This window comes from Phlebotomus papatasi, chromosome 3 (assembly GCF_024763615.1).
Source record: "Phlebotomus papatasi isolate M1 chromosome 3, Ppap_2.1, whole genome shotgun sequence".
In the NCBI taxonomy this organism is placed as follows: domain Eukaryota; kingdom Metazoa; phylum Arthropoda; class Insecta; order Diptera; family Psychodidae; genus Phlebotomus; species Phlebotomus papatasi.
Window position 1 is genome coordinate 9,191,872 of NC_077224.1, and position 16,275 is coordinate 9,208,146.

At 34.5% G+C, this 16,275-nt stretch overlaps 1 protein-coding gene across 1 annotated transcript in view; it reads right to left on the reverse strand.

Moving 5' to 3' along the window:
• LOC129806639 (protein pinocchio) overlaps nt 1-16,275 on the reverse strand; it is a 72,548-nt gene that overhangs the window by 48,990 nt on the left and 7,283 nt on the right. Inside the window, exon 2 of the mRNA XM_055855370.1 lies at nt 6,892-7,138. Within this exon, the coding sequence (XP_055711345.1) occupies nt 6,892-7,069 (178 nt within the window). The 5' untranslated portion in view covers nt 7,070-7,138. The remainder of the gene's footprint in view (nt 1-6,891; nt 7,139-16,275) is intronic.

Below are 16,275 nucleotides of genomic sequence, written 5' to 3' on the forward strand. Positions count from 1 at the left end.
CTCAATAGCGACGACCCCCCTCTAAGATCATCGTGTTTAACATACCTTTCACACTTTATGAATTGAATATCGGATATTAGCACTTCCATCGCATATTCGCGATTTGTCAATCGTGCGAGAACGATACGGGAAGGCTAATAATTTAGAGAAGATCGGGGCTCACTTCGGATGAATCGGGTTTTACTTAATAATTCTTGTAAATCAAAGAACCGTTTAAAACCGAACAAACGTCAAATGAAAATTGTACGTCAATGGCCAAGACGCTACCTGGTGGGAATTCTGTAACGCTCTGGCAATGCCATATGACAAATTGGGTTCGAATCTTAGGAGAGCTTTTTCGAAAATACGATTCTGTACCCGTAACATTGCCATTTCAGCTCACGTGATATTGTCATAAGTCACATATTTGAGATTTCTGGCAATTCAAATGACAATTAATTTTGTTAAACAAATCAACCAAGACTTACTGTATTTTCATAAAATCATCAAGCAAAGGGATTTCATTAAAAAATCCAAAAAATCAATGAATTGCATTTTTGAACTCATGATATGAAAAAAAGCTCGATTGGTATTGTCAGGTTTCGAACTCACGCGTGATAATGCCACGAAAATTACAGAATTCCCCTACTGGACAAACTTATCTTGACGTTTATTCGGTTGCAAACGATTCTAGCGCACCCCTGATTCAATTTAACCTCATTTGTCCCTATCAACTAGTTCCATGCATTTCCAACTGAGTCTCAAGTAGTAGTAAAAATATCAAGAGCATACACAATTCATTTTCTTTCGAATTGGTCACCGATCTGAAGGGGAATTCTGTAGCAGTATAACAATGTCATAGGGCAAAGTTTTATGGTAAAATTTGGGGGCAGGACAACATAAAAGCCCAGAAAGCATCTAATGCCCATTGCAAGGACCTTTATGATGCTTTTAGTAACAAATATAAAACGGATTTATGATTAGTTCTTTCGAATTAACCATGTAAAAAAAATAAATTTATCATATGACATTGTCATACTGTTACAGAATTCCCCTACTGGAGCTTAAACGGTCACCACAAAAACTTATGAATACTGACCGAAATATTGGAACAATTTTTTTAGAACAAATATGCACATGGTGAAGATATTTTTTGTTAAAATATTTTTCTTCACGGCTTTGTTACGAAATATAGTGACAATTGTGTTAAACTTTTCTTTTCGAACCGTTTCGATACGGTGGAATATCCACAAATGAGTCGATTTCGATTTATATAAATTTGTTCCTAAAAGTTGTAACCGAATATAGACATTTTGTGTAATTTAAAAATTTCGTCCGTTTCGCCTAACAGTTAAGGCCTATACTTCAGTCGAGATGGATTTCGGTGACAAAATTTCGGTCCTAGCAGCAGGAGGGGAAGGGATTCTCAGGAATTTCGAAAATAGAAAAAAGAGAAACTATAAATATTGTAGCTCGAAAAATGCCACAAATTTGGTGTCAGCCTCGCTTCGATGGTGACTTTCGGAACAAATTCGTTACTAATATTGGGTGTCTTTTTGTTTCTCCTAGAAAATATAAAATTGTTTCAAACATTTTCGGTGTCCATGGACGAGCTAATTTTTAGAACAAATTCGTTACTAAAGTTGAGTATCTTCCTGAGTCTCGCAAAAGGAAGAAGATTGTGCCAAAAATTTGGGTGCCCGTGTATGAGCTAAGTTTTGGAACAAATATGCCGAATTTTTTGTACTGTGTGAGAGATATAAACTTTGATGCCCTCCAACCCCCCAAAAACTATTCCATTTAAACTAAATTTTTAAATGGAATTGATCTTTATCATGGAAATGGAATTAGGCTTCGAAATTGATTTATTAAGCTAAACTATGTGATAATAAGGTTAAGTTTCATTGGAAAATAGGAGAAAAAAACACAATTTCAGAGCTACCTCAATTCAAAGGTGTCTCTCTTCCCCCTAATATTTGTTACCGAAAAAAATTCGATATAGAATTTTCGACGATTGAAATTACCTCATCTTGAATGGCTCATTTTTCAACCGATTTGCTTAAATTTGGAATTTTTGGAAACGTATCGACATTTTCAATCCAGATACATGTCGATCGGTAGAATTGATAATGAATCGGTTAAGTATTCATAATTAATTTAATTTTCTTTAATTTTTTTTATGTTCGAAAATTTGTTATCGAACTGGAGGTGAAACGGTAAGAGATATTGACTTCCGGTCTTCGGTAACCCTCCCCCCCCTCCAAACCATGTTTTTTTTTTTATTTCTTAAACGGCTCCTACGATTTCCTTTATTTTCGGATATGTTTTGGAAGTAGCCTAGATGAACATTTCGTCCGTGTCCGTACATAGAAATTATACGTAGAAGAAATTCTATTAAAGTTTATTTTGATTTTAAATAAATCCAATTTCGAATAATTTTAATAAATTTATTCAAATTAGGGGAGCTTTACCATTAAAATCTTGAGAACTAAAATTGAGAACAGTTGTGAGCGCCTCTCGCGGGAGAAAACAGTGCCCTCATGCGGAGAAAAATGTTGCACATGTCAGTAATTTCTCTGTAATTTATTTGTTTATTAAGAAATAATTCAAATTTTTCCTGCTCTAATTTTAATGGATTAATTTGAGAAGATTTTAAATAGTTTACCAGACCCTTCATTAAAGCCAAACAACTTTAGCCGTGAAGAATGACACTTCGATTCTGTCAAATTTAAAATAACGGTCATTTTACAAAATTTTGAATTCAAAAACCGTTGCACAGCCATTACAATTAGATGATCAAAAAATTGTAAAATTGCTTTTCCTTTCGTTTTAAATGTTTTTGTTGCCCAGTGTATTCTTCACAACATATCGGTGATAATTAAATTAATTTGCAAAATTCCTATAATTGAGGCACATTGAGGGGGGAGAATGTGAGTGCGGTATGATGGGATGAAATGGAAGGGATTGTTGGTTGTTTTTCGCGATAAACTGATAAATCTGAAGAATCGTGAAACTCTAATTCGAAGAAGCAATACAGCCGTTTTTTCGTTCCTATCGCCATTTGCCATTTTATGGCAATAAATACCAAATAATCCCCTTAGATTAAGGAGAAATATAATCCTCAGAGTGATTAGGAATTTGTGCTGGGTGGAAGAGTGTTCCAGGGAGAGAATGGGAGAGAGTCTCCATGATGAAATACTTTAGCTCAATAACGAATTTTGTTTTGTTTATTTGTCCCCAAGCGCTATCGTATCCAAAACAAAAACGACTCTCATTATCGCGACTGCCGGAGCCACAAGCCTCCGAAAAATCTCAAACAGAGGAGGTGTTAAAGGTCTTAAATGAGGTGACTCGTTGCCATTTGATGAAATATTGAGAATTCTATAAATAGTCCCCCCGTATTGGGTGACTTTTAGCCAGACTCTACCGAGATAATCTGTGCCGTCTTGGGAAGAGATAGTGGAAAGCCTGTTACTTTTCTTGCTTAATTTTTTTTTGGCGAAAAAATCATTACTCGCCGAAACACCGCAATAACCTCTTTTTTTTTACTTTCATCCAACCACGGAAAATTTATACATCATTCATAAAAAATGATCAAGTTGAGAGAAAAGCCTCAATAAAGTGCTTTTTATTTCTCCTTCATTTCCGTTCCGAGTGGGTGAACTGCAATCACCACTCACAAACTTTTTGGTGAGATAAACTTCATTGTAAGACAGGTAAGACACCATAGAAATCAAGTTTCGCACTCTCTATCTTCAGTTCACTTCATGATTTCCCAAATTCAGATATTCCTCTGCAAAAATGCGCCTGAGATCAGAGATGATGAATGAGTGATCCTATTTTTCTAGATAAGGTTAATGATTGCTTTCGGCAAAATTCTCAGAAGTGATCTTTTTGGGTATTTATGCTCAATTTGGTTTTTGGGATGAAATTTGGAACAGTCTAGGAATGTTGTTCTTGTCACTTTCGACAGCCATCATTTGGCAAAATAGATCATTTAGTGCAGAAGAAAATTTCGTAACATGAAACGAAATTCCTAAGAAGTCTTATTTAATACTCAACTGACATAATTACACTAAAAATTTGAAATGGTAATACCTCCGGCACATCTTGATCGATAACATTTCATGAAACCAAAATTCGTCTATCCTATTCTTTCGGATTCAAAACTGCCCCATAGCAAAAGAAAGCGGAATAAGGAATCACAAGGAAAAATTCCTCGGAATTTTCCAGTATTTTTCCTTAGTAAATTCCACGGAAGTCCTCCATAGTATATTTCTAAGGAAATTCCCATGGATTTATAGCGGATTTTTTGCATTGAATATTTCCCAGGAAATTTACATGGATTGAATATGGATTTTTCCACCAAAGAAAATGGAGAACAAATGAAGCTGTCACATGCATCTCATATTTTCATTTCCCTATTTAAAAAAAAAGTAAATTTCACGATGATTTTAATGTGTTTTATTGAATCAACGGTAACAAATTTACACTTTAGATAAGAAAAAGCTATCGTACGAAAAAATTATTTTCTTAAAAAAAAATACATTCCATGAAATAAATACACATAATTTGCATAATTATTATAGGTAACACAGAAATCATTAATTTTGCAAAAAATTTGCGAACAAAATAATTCATCTATTTTGTAGCGCCACAAATATTTTCTAGCTGTCAAACGAAAAAAACAAACGTGTGGAATTTTCTTTAAAAACTGTATGAAAAGGTAGTGGAATTTTCCGTGGAATTATTCCTTAGATTTTCCCCCGGAAATAAGCAGGAATTTTCCATGGAAAATCCATAGGAAGACTTTTGGAGTATTCCATGGAAAATTCCAGTGGAATCCGCGGATGTTTCACGTTTAATTTTCCATATAAACTTTCCCTGGACTTCCACTAGAAAGTGACACTGGATTTTCATGAAATTTTGTTCAAATTTTCCTTGGCCTCTCCTTGGAAAAATTCTATGGAAGACTGCGGAAATTTAGCGTCCAAATTCCATGGAATGAGCGGAATTTGACGCAAAATTGGACTCTAGTTCCCGGCGAGTGGCTTTCAAAGTTGAAGCCAATTTCCTACTTTCAAGGAAAGTTTGCTACTTTTGGACGACGCGAACTTCAGATAACTCAAGTTTTTCATATGTTCTAAGTTATCTGAAATTTGAGACATTTTCTCTGAGGCATTTTCGGCTTTGTTACATTTTGCCCCAGGTGACCCATAGGGGAAAGTGCGCTACTTTCGGACGAAGCAAACTTCAGGTAACTCAAGTTTTTCATGTTCTCAAATTGTCTGAAACTTGAGCCATTTTCTTTTTCAGTTCATTTTCGGCTTTGTTACATTTTGCCCCAGGTATTTCATACAGGAAAGTCCGCTACTTTTGGACGACGCAAACTTGTGATAACTCAAGTTTTTCATATGTTCTAAGTTGTCAAAAGCTTGAGTCATTTTTATTGAGGTATTTTCGGCTTTGTTACATTTTGCCCCAGGTGTCCCATAGAAGAAATTGCTGTACCTTCGGACGACACAAACTTCGGGTAACTCAAATTTTTCACGTTAAGTTTTCTGAAGCTTGAGTCATTTTAATTGAGGCATTTTCTGCTTTGTTACATTTTGCCCCAGGTGTCTCAAAGGGGAAAGTGCGGTACCTTCGTACGCCGCAAACTTCAGATAACTTAAGTTTTTCATATGTTCTAAGTTGTCCGAAGCTTGAGTCATTTCTATTGAGACATTATCAGCTTGTTACATTTTGCCCGAGGTATTTCATACAGGAAAGTCCGCTACTTTCGGACGACGCGAACTGCAGATAACTCAAATTTTTCATATGTTCTAAGTTATCTGAAATTTGAGACATTTTCACTGAGGCATTTTCGGCTTTGTTACATTTTGCCCCAGGTGTCTCAAAACGGGAAAGTACGGTACCTTTGGATGACGCACACATCAGATAACTCAAGTTTTTCATCTTTCTAAGTTGTCCACAGCTTCAGTCATCCGAAGGTATCAAACTTCCCCCAACTTTAACTCTACTCTCAATTTATAATCTTGAATAGCTTTCAATCTATCTTAGGTTCAATCACAATTCTATGCCATGGGTTGTAGGATTATTTTTGGGTGTTTGTTCTATTTTGAGTGCAATCCACTACAGAAAATCCGATAAATTATTTAGTCGTCAGGCTGGTTGAGAGTTCCTCGAAAGGTTACTTCATCGAGTGAATCCTCTCATTTGCTGCAATTGTTAGAGAGGCACCCATTGCAATGTGTAGGTCTTGCCTGAAGAAGACAGACGCCAAGAAATCACCTTTGGGAAATTACTTGAGGAGTCTGTCTCTTTAGTTGGAAGTGGCATGTGTGTCGGGCTCCATAAGAATTGGAATCCACCACAGAAGGTGATCTGGATGGGGGAATGGAACGTGAAAGGTGTCCGTGGTCGAGTTTGTGACTATATAATGTTTCTTTCAGGGAATTCTTCATAAAATGCAATAAAATACTTCTTGAATTATATCACTCTCTGGTGCCCCCAGAGTGTCACCTTGTTCATTTTCTTCTCTCTTCATTCACAATGTTTTTTGATTTGCGTGAGCGTTCGTCAGTGTCTCTTTTGTCCCAATAAATAAATCACAATTATTCTTGTGGCCCCAAACTTGAAGATGATTCGGGTGTTTTTGATGAGTGTCAAGTTTTTTATGTCAAGACACAAGAGTTGCAATTTTTACTTGGTTTTTTTTTGTCTTTCTATTTTGTCTGTGTTTGCACGTTTATGCAATAAAATGCAACAGTAGGAACATATTGTATTCCCCAGCACAATGGACTCCCTATTCCCAACATTAATCTTCGTGTCAATAAAAATCCACGTGTCACGACTATTTCTCATTCCCAACATTTCCCCCTCGAGACAATTGAACTAAAGAAAACTTACCTTTCCGCATCAAAGTGTTCAACATTTGAAGACGTTCCGTTGCACTTGTTGCCACAAGGGGAGGATTTGAATTGAGAATGCCATTCCCATTGGCCGTGAGATTCGAAAAGTCAGGATCGTCGGCATCAAAGAGAACACTGTCCTCCCATTCGGACACAGTCCGGCCGTCAGATCTCATTTTCTGTATCTCTTGGCACAAGAATTCGCTTGTCAGTCCACTCCACCTCTTGTATTCGCTCTTTTCGGGCTGCAAAGAAGTGTGAGGAAAATCATCAATTAGATTTTCACTAGCTTCATCGTGGCAATTCTCAATAAATTTTAGTTCAATTAGAGCAAGACAAATCCTTTCCTCAAAGGGGTATTCAGAGAAATTGCCGGCAGAGAAATCATTTTGACTGATTTAGCTTGAGATATTTTGCAATGCAACCTACTTATGATTTCCAAACACTTCAAAGGCCAATGCTCTAAATTTAGAATTGTCTAATTTATTTCAGAGATAATCAAATTGGACGAATAATCCATTTTATTTCGCAAAATTACCTTTCTTCAAACAGTTCTAAGGCCAAATACACCTGCGTAACCATAATTTTGATTTTGCGCGAAGGTGTCTCGGATTAAGAAAAAATGGTGTGTTGTATGAGATAGATAATACAAGCATTATACGTACAAAAGGGGTGGCAAAGCGTCCCAGGCTTTGCGAAATGCTCGAACTCGTGACTCAGATGCTATACCTCAAAAGTACTTTCGCATCATTTACAGTTTACCGGTCCTCAACCGGTTTGAATTCGTGAAAACAATAGTCCTCCAATTTAACCCTGGACTACTTAAAAAACTGATGCAAAACAGTTTTATTTTTGCTTAACAATGCAAAAATAACCACTTCGTCGTCACTTTTTACCACTTTTCGCCAGTTCTGTAACCACTTCTCGCCGCCCCCTTGGAAAGGTTCAAACTCTATTATTTTGGGCAGTATTATGCAAAGAATACATTCAGTATTTCTCTTTCCTTATGATCACCCTGTCATTACTCAATTTAAAAGATTTTTCTTCGCTTTTATTTGAGAAATCAAACTATTGGATTAATGCAGAAAGTAAACAATGCAGATTTGACAACTGAGAAACTACGAAGTGAAGTTAGCGTTGCCTATTGAAAAGAGATGGCGACAGGTGGTAAAATCATTCCAAAATATAACCACTTTTCGCCATGCCTCATTTTTATATAAATATAATATAATATAAAATGAAGTATTAATTAACAAAATACTAATTTTATCTATTCCACAAGTGTAATTAAATATTCAATAGGCAAATTATTTATCCAAAAAGATACATTTTGCTTGATGAAAATTTGATGACACTTACGGCGTTATCACACTTGCACATTAAAATTTTAATGTGATTCACATTAAATATGTTATTTGTGTCTTTGAGTCACTTAATATTTGGGTTTTTTTTATATTTAATGATAAAGAAGTGGACTTAGCTTGCAAAAATAAGTTTAAATTTACCTAAAGCATAAATATTTTTCACATTAAAAAATTAAAGAGAAAATCGCATTAATTTTTCGCATTAATGCTATAAATCAATTTATATCAAATTTTGCGGGCCAAGTCTACCCTTTTATCTACAAATAGATCAAATTTTGAATATAAAATGATTCAAACACACAAATTACACATTTAGACTCTCACCAGCGACAATTAATGTGAATCATATTAAAATTTTAATCTGCAAGTGTGATAACACAGTTAGTATATTGGGTAAGAAATATTGAATTCGATGCACTTGCTTAAAATATTGCTATAAAAATGCTCAAAATCGTAAATTTAAAACGAATAATTACTATTTTTCGACACTGTACATAGCAGCAGTGAAAATACAAAGAAATTTTTGGCTCATTTATTTCATAAATCACGAAAAATAGCGATTTCAATATAAGTGGCGAAAAGTGGTGATTCCACCCTAAAAAACATTTAATTTAGGAAGTAGACGATTTTTATAGTAAGGCAAAATGTTATGGGAAGTCAAGACACATACCATAAGAATTATTCTTCTCCTAATCTGCTTCATTTTATTTTACTTCTTAATTAGAAGAATTATCTTTTAATTTAAAAAGAGAAACTTATTAACTTAACGTAAACCTAGATGAAGCATTATGCGTTTTCTATTTGTCTGATGTGTCTTAGCTTACCGTTTTTAATTCATGGGCTTAGTGTTTCTTATTCAGATCACGGTCTTTTTAAATTTGACCAATATTTTAGAATTCTGAAGGTAGAAATGCTTACTGAAAATGATTTCTGACAGAACACATTTCGTAATGAGTGGAGTGGTATATTTATATATTATCCAAGACGCACACCTGAAAAGCTAGTCTTTTGGGAAAACATGAGTGTTATTATTTATTATTTGGTATACAAAAGTTTTTTTTTTAAGTAAAATGTGAATAGGATAATCACTTTTGCAATGTTAGATTATTAAAAAAAAAAAAGAAAGAAATCAATGATGAATAAGGAAAAACCACGAAGCAAAAGACAAAAAATACAATTTACGATAATTCGGTTTGTGTCTCTGCTTACCACTTGCATCATTATTTGCTAATTAAACAGTTTTATCAAATTGATTTAATTTCACAAAATCTTTGCTACACTTTTTTTCTTATTTTCTAAATATCTGAAACAAAATTAATATCCTAATCACATCGAACAGACTGGGCTTTTTTACTCCTTCATTGCTTTTTTACACGTGGGAAAAATATTCAAAAAATTGCGACATCAAACCAATTTTTGCATCAATTTGATCTTTTTCCGTTCTCTGAGACAATATTCTGTAAAAAGAAAATGATATTTTAGTAAAATTAGCCAAATTTAAATACCTTGAACAAGAAGCAAAAAGCAATTGCCCGGTCAATTGCTCTTTTCTTGACAGTTCCATATCACATAATCCGTTAACATTCTCTATTTAAATTCACTGTTCGAAAAATGTTCGAACTTGTATCGGCCATCTTTTTGTCAGATGATGTCAGGAAAATTCAAAACAAAGAGTGTTTATTTTAGTGAAAATTTGTGAAATTTAATTAAAAATGAGCGAAAACATTAGCGAAAGTCAACTTCTATACAAAATACATGTGAATGATGTAAAGTACATAATTTTTGAAGATTTCAAGAGTATGGAAATGCGACAAAAAAACTTATTGATGAATGAAAGTGTTTCACTAAAGTGCAGAGAGTTACAACAGAGGATAAGAGAAAGATATGACACTCCTGGAGAGGAGCAGGATTCTCAAGAAACTGCTCGAATCTTCGACGAAGGTGCTAGGCGTATCTTGTGTGCCTATTTCTTACAAAGAAACACAAATGGACCACCGGATGAAGAAGAAGATTGGCAAATTTTCCTGGCAGAAAAAGAAATCATCTTGGTGATCATTGAAAAAATGAAGAACTATGCGATTTCTATAGAGAATGATGAAGAGCCTCGTAGATCAGGGAGAAGGCGGTGGAGAACGCATCCAATATACACTGCAAGAGGCGTTCATAGTTTTTACGAAACCGTCGTTCCTGACCTCAGAAGATTCGGTGAGAGCATTTTCAGTAATTATGTTTAGGGGTGATTCTTTCTTGACCACAGCTATTGTGATACATCGACTTTTTGAAATTTCTCCGATCACACTCACATTTACAGGATAGATGTTGCAAATAAAGTATATAATGTGAATAAAGTATATTATTATTAAAAAATACCCCTAAACTTGTTTTTTTAAACAACTTATTCCTAGACAATTTTACAATCCGAAAAATTTTTTGAAAAATGGTTTCCAAACTGGGTTAAAACCGCAGATTGCGAAATATTCTTGGAAATTTTCGGATATGTTCAAAAAATCTTCAAGTTTCTGTAATTTTTTTATTGAAATTTCTCGAGTATTAAGACGCATGCTAGGTAGAAAATTCTTGGAATCTTCAGGAATACTCTCAAGAATTCTTGAGAGCCCATGCAGTTTGGAAATTCTCTAGAATTCCCACAAATTTTTGCATAATTTTGCTTCACACTTATAAAAGAAAAATTCACAAAAAGTTCTCAAAAACTTAAATACAAATTTCTCAAAAACTAGTAGAAGTGCTCAAACTTTGCATCTTTTTGCAGCAGCCTACAGATTTGATAATTGCTAAAATTTACTTGAAAATGAAGAAAACTGACTGTTTTTCTGCCTTATACTGCCTATACATCAGATATAAATTTTTATTATTTTATTCAATATTGTTTGTTTCGCGTTGTGTTGTTATATAAAGTTTCGCGGTATAGCTAGCATTAAATAAAATATAAACCTTATTTTTATAGAACCCATCTTCCACGAATACACTAAAATGTCACAAAGGCAGTTTGACTTTCTTCTGGATTCTGTTAAACCACTTATAGAAAAGGATCATACAAGAAGAGGGGATACCATACCTTCAGATTTTAGATTACTTATTACTTTAAGACATCTGGTTGCTGGAGAATCAGTGATGGGCTTGTCACTTGCTTATTTGCTTGGAAAATCTACTGTAAGGGAAATTGTGACGGAAACTTGCAAGGCAATATGGGACGCACTCAGTGAAATTTACATTACTTGGCCGCACGACTTAATGATATCTTCAGAGAGCTGGTATCATCAGAACAATCTTCCACATTGTGTCGGTGCTGTTGATGGTAAGCACATCAGAATCCAGAAGCCTCCGAAGTCAGGTGCAAAATACTTTAACTACAAGAAATTTTATTCGATCTCACTGCTTGCTGTCTGCGATGCGGATTTAAATTTCACATATGTCTGTATTGGGGGTTTTGGATCACAATCCGACCAGTCCGTTTGGACATACTCAGCTCTGGGAACAGCTCTTCAAACAGATGACATAGATTGGCCATGCGAGACTCTTCTTCCTAATTCCGATATATCCTACGGATACTTTTTAATTGGCGATGAGGGATTTCCATTGACCAAGTATATGATGCGCCCATATAGTGGAAGAAACCTTTCGCAAGATAAAACGAATTTCAATCAGAGAATTTCCGCAGCAAGAAGCACAATAGAAAGATGCTTTGGTATCCTGGCCACCCGGTTTCGCATTTTTCGCTCTGAAATCGCAGCAAATACAAAAAATGTTGAGTTGATTGTTCAAGCCGCCGTTACCTTGCATAATTTCATCAATAAAACCAGAGACAAAAATACTCCTCAAGTATCAGATTTTATGCCTCCAGATTCAAGTTTTAATGATATGCCGTCAGTAAGAGGCCGTACTTCACGAGAGGTTCAAAGTCTAAGAGATACTTACAAAATCTATCTAATGAATAATTGAGCAACGAGCGCCGATGTTTCTTACTTGCTCATCACGAGTCATTCCCTTAACCGCTAGAAGGAACCATACATCAGTCGCCATATTTTTCTTTATAACATTAACCAAATCTTATGACTAGGTGAAAATAGGAAAATACACTGCATTGAAAACTGCTATTTCACTTGGACGACTAAGCTCAGCTTTTCTCACCATGCCTCTTACTCATTTCTGCAGAAAACTGTTCAATATGTGCCCAGGGTTCAACATCCATCTCACCAATACTTAAAACATGTCAATACTTGAGATTTTTTAGAATCCAGTGGATTTAAAAAACAGAAGTTGAAGTTTAAGTATTTCTATAAATATAATAAATTTTCAAATATCCATAAGAATGAGCAAATATTATCTTAAATTAATAAAGCAAACTTTATTTATTAACCAGACACTTTGTTTTCTTTATTGAATTTGTGCATAAAAACACTCAAGTCTCGGATTAATTTTAACAATGTATTGGGAGTATAACCTCGCACAAAGTCATCAATTAAAGAATTTATAAAAATCCTCAAGTCATCAGTAGAAACTGATCCTTCAGTTTCAAAATTAGATGGTCCTTCGGAGTTTGAATTGTCGTGTGAAATTTGAATCGTCGATTGATTGTGCAGCATTTCCAATTGATTCCCACGATATCCAACCTGAATTGCTACATCTTTTTTGGTTCTTTCTTCAGTCATCGGAAAACTTGTTGATCTTAGACGTATTGGATAAAGATCTGAATTTGCATCAATGGAAACAAATTCCGGGGATGCTGTTTCTGGAACTTGCGAAATTGGATCAGGAAGTTCATTTGAATTCTGATCATCGACTTTAGGTGTTAAATGAAAGGATTCTGATGATGGCACTAAAGACAAGCATTTCTCTTTTTCAGATGTAGAGGGTTCTTCGCTTGACTCACATTTTGATTTCTTTGTGGGCACTTTATACTCGGTATAAGCAAAAGATTTTAAGTCAAATTTTATCGTCTTTGAGTCTTTATTATTGGTAATCTTCCTCTTAATTGCAGAATCCTTCATTTTTTTGTTCACATTCATCGTGCTTTTCAAAAAGTCGCATGCTTTGTACCACTTCCAGGGTTTTTTGCAATCCTCGATTGAAGATGCTTCGTCACTTTCAGATAAATCGTCAATGCCATCACCACTTCGACCTTTCAAAATCTTCTGCTTTCTTACCTCCTTATGGGATTCATTAAATTTTCTCTTAATGTAATGTATTTTTTGGTCCAGTAATTTGACTGAAAATGATTATTTTTATATTGAAATTTATGGAAACATACGTTCTTCTTTATAATATTTCCCCAGTATATCTAAATCTGAAAAGAGGCTACGCTTTGAAATATCCAGTCACAAATCTTAGTAAATGTAGAGCGTCAACTTTGATTTTCTTTTCCCTATTTCTGTGTTTAGTATTGATTGAGGTGATTTTTTTAACTTACAAATCCATTTTTTATGATTTTGCACACTTATTCCAGATAATATTTAGAAGGGCTTAAACACGGGATTTTTCACAAAAATATATTTTGGAGAGTGAAACGTGGAGAATTTATAAACAGAAAATTAAAATTCCAAGCCCAGAGAGCACCAAATTCTAACCGATTTCAATACAGCTGAAAACATGTGTATTTTTGCTGATCGGCTCAGCAAAAACATGCTGAAAACGCTACTTTTTTCAGCTAATAATGTGTTCGCTGGGTGTTTGATTCAGTATTACACTCATCTACTAAAGAGATAAACTACTCGAACTAAAGAGATTAATCAACTCGTAAATTAATCGTAAATTAGAAAAAAAAACAATTTTTGAGCAATGTAATTCAATTATGGGTACTTTACTGATGATTAATTCGAAAAATTCAAAAAGGCCAATTTACGGGTATGGATGAAAAATTTACCTGATCGCTCTTCAAAACCTTTAAAAAATTAAAAGAAATCATAGAAACCATTTTGAAGGAAATTCCACAAAATCTTATGTCATCCAATAGTGTTTGCTTGTGTTGTTTAACTACAAAATTTGTATTTATTGACAAATTTGACTGAAAATTCCATCATTACCTCCCAGAACTAGAATTTGAAATCAAATTTACACGAATTTGGAGTTGGGTCACGTTAAGAATCACACCTACCTTAAGCTAATCAAGGATTATAACTTTTTTTTTTAAATCTTCGACAAATCTACCATGAATTGTGTTTATCACTTCGATAATACACAGCAATGACCCCCTATCAACACTGAGTAATTCCTTACCGCTTATTTTGAGCTTTTCTGCAGAGGCTTCTAGGGCTCCTCTGTGGCGCAGCTGATATTTTTTATTGGAGATATCGTAGAGGAGGCTGTTCTCTCGCATTTCCTTGATAACAGCCATGAGAATTCCTTCCTAGAATATTAAAGACCCCTATTTTATAAGTTCTATTCACTGTTTATACAAATATTTACCTCTTTTTCTTCGCTTTCCATTTTTTTTTGCACATCACCCACATCACAATAATCGGCCATTTTTTGACAAAGTGAAATGTCACTTTTTGTTTATTTCGAAATTTTCGATATTTTTCTTACACTAGAGGCGCTGCGATCACTAAGTTCCCGATGCAAAGGACAATGAAGGCGTCATAGTGATATTTCTGATATTTCCATTGCTTCTTCGAAAAGCAATGAAAAAGGTAAAAAGCCTAGTCTGTTCGATGTGAATATGTCTCATGCGCAAATTTTGAAGATGCATGGACTAAATTTTTGAAGTCAAAGTCCCTAGATAAAGGTTTTAATTTTGAAATTTTAATATAATTTTTTATAAACAACTTTTTGAAATATTTGAAATATTTTTGGTAAATTTTTGAAATATTTATTCTTTGAGAAAACAAAGAGGAGCTCGATATGTCATTACTTGCTTTGCTATAAAGAGGTATGTGTCTTGGCTAAAGTATAAAAAGAGGAACTACTCTCCGCAATGCAAATTATTTTTTAATAAAAGCTTTTAGCATCATCGCGTATCAACATTAGTATGAAATAGGATATTTTCAACTGTAGTAAACATGGGGTAGTTATAGACAATGATTTTTGTGTCTATACTAATTCAGCTTATATCGACAATTCCTTTGTTGGATAAAGATCCCTATAATATTTATGAATTTATATACGCCTCGTCTTCTAAAGTCCAGAATCGCAGTGTTCACAACCATTCCATGTTTAATACTGCCCCAGTTTCCCTATGTCAGAAGGTGCTATAACAAAAGGTTGGTGTCTTGGATAAAATTTGAAACTGTTTTTTTCTACTTTGGGTTTCGCTTTGCACAATTTTTCCAACTAATCCTGTATTCTTCCCTCTCTCACAATCGCAATATTTTACCACTAAAAGTCATTCACATGATCCAGAAAAATACTCTCCACTAAACACAAACATATCTTTCAAGTCTAAGCGCGGCTCGAAAAGGTTCACTGAACGTATTTTGGAGTATGTGAGATGCGAGAAGGAGATCATAAATGTCTTTTCTGGTGAATTTTAAGTAAGTTGCCATGCTAATTTTGTCGCTGTTTTTGGACTATAAACAACCCACCCCATCCACGGCCTCAATTCCAGAATCAATCTTGGAGGTGTTGAAAAAATATTTTCTTCACCAGAATCTTCGAAATTCGTCAAAGTCACTCTCTCAAAAACTGAACTAAGAGAGAGAGAGAGAGCAAAAAAATGTGATAATTTCTGGAGCAAATAGGTCGACAATTGACGAATGGTAGAATTAATTTGCGTCTAAATGAGTTTCACAAAAATCACAGTTGGAGATCAAATATTATTCTTTTTCGGGTGGCAAAAATATCCCACCTCTTTGAGATGTTTCCATGTGTGATTCGTATCAATCAAAAAGCACAGCTTCATGCTAATTTCTTAGGAAAAAAAAAGATTTATTGACACAGAAGTAAGACATAAACACTTTTTTCTTGCCCCTTTCAGGGGAGCATGCCCGTGTTAGAAGAAATTATCTGTGTTACCAACCAAAGAAAAAGTCCAAGAAAAAACAAGAGTCTTCCACTGATAAGTC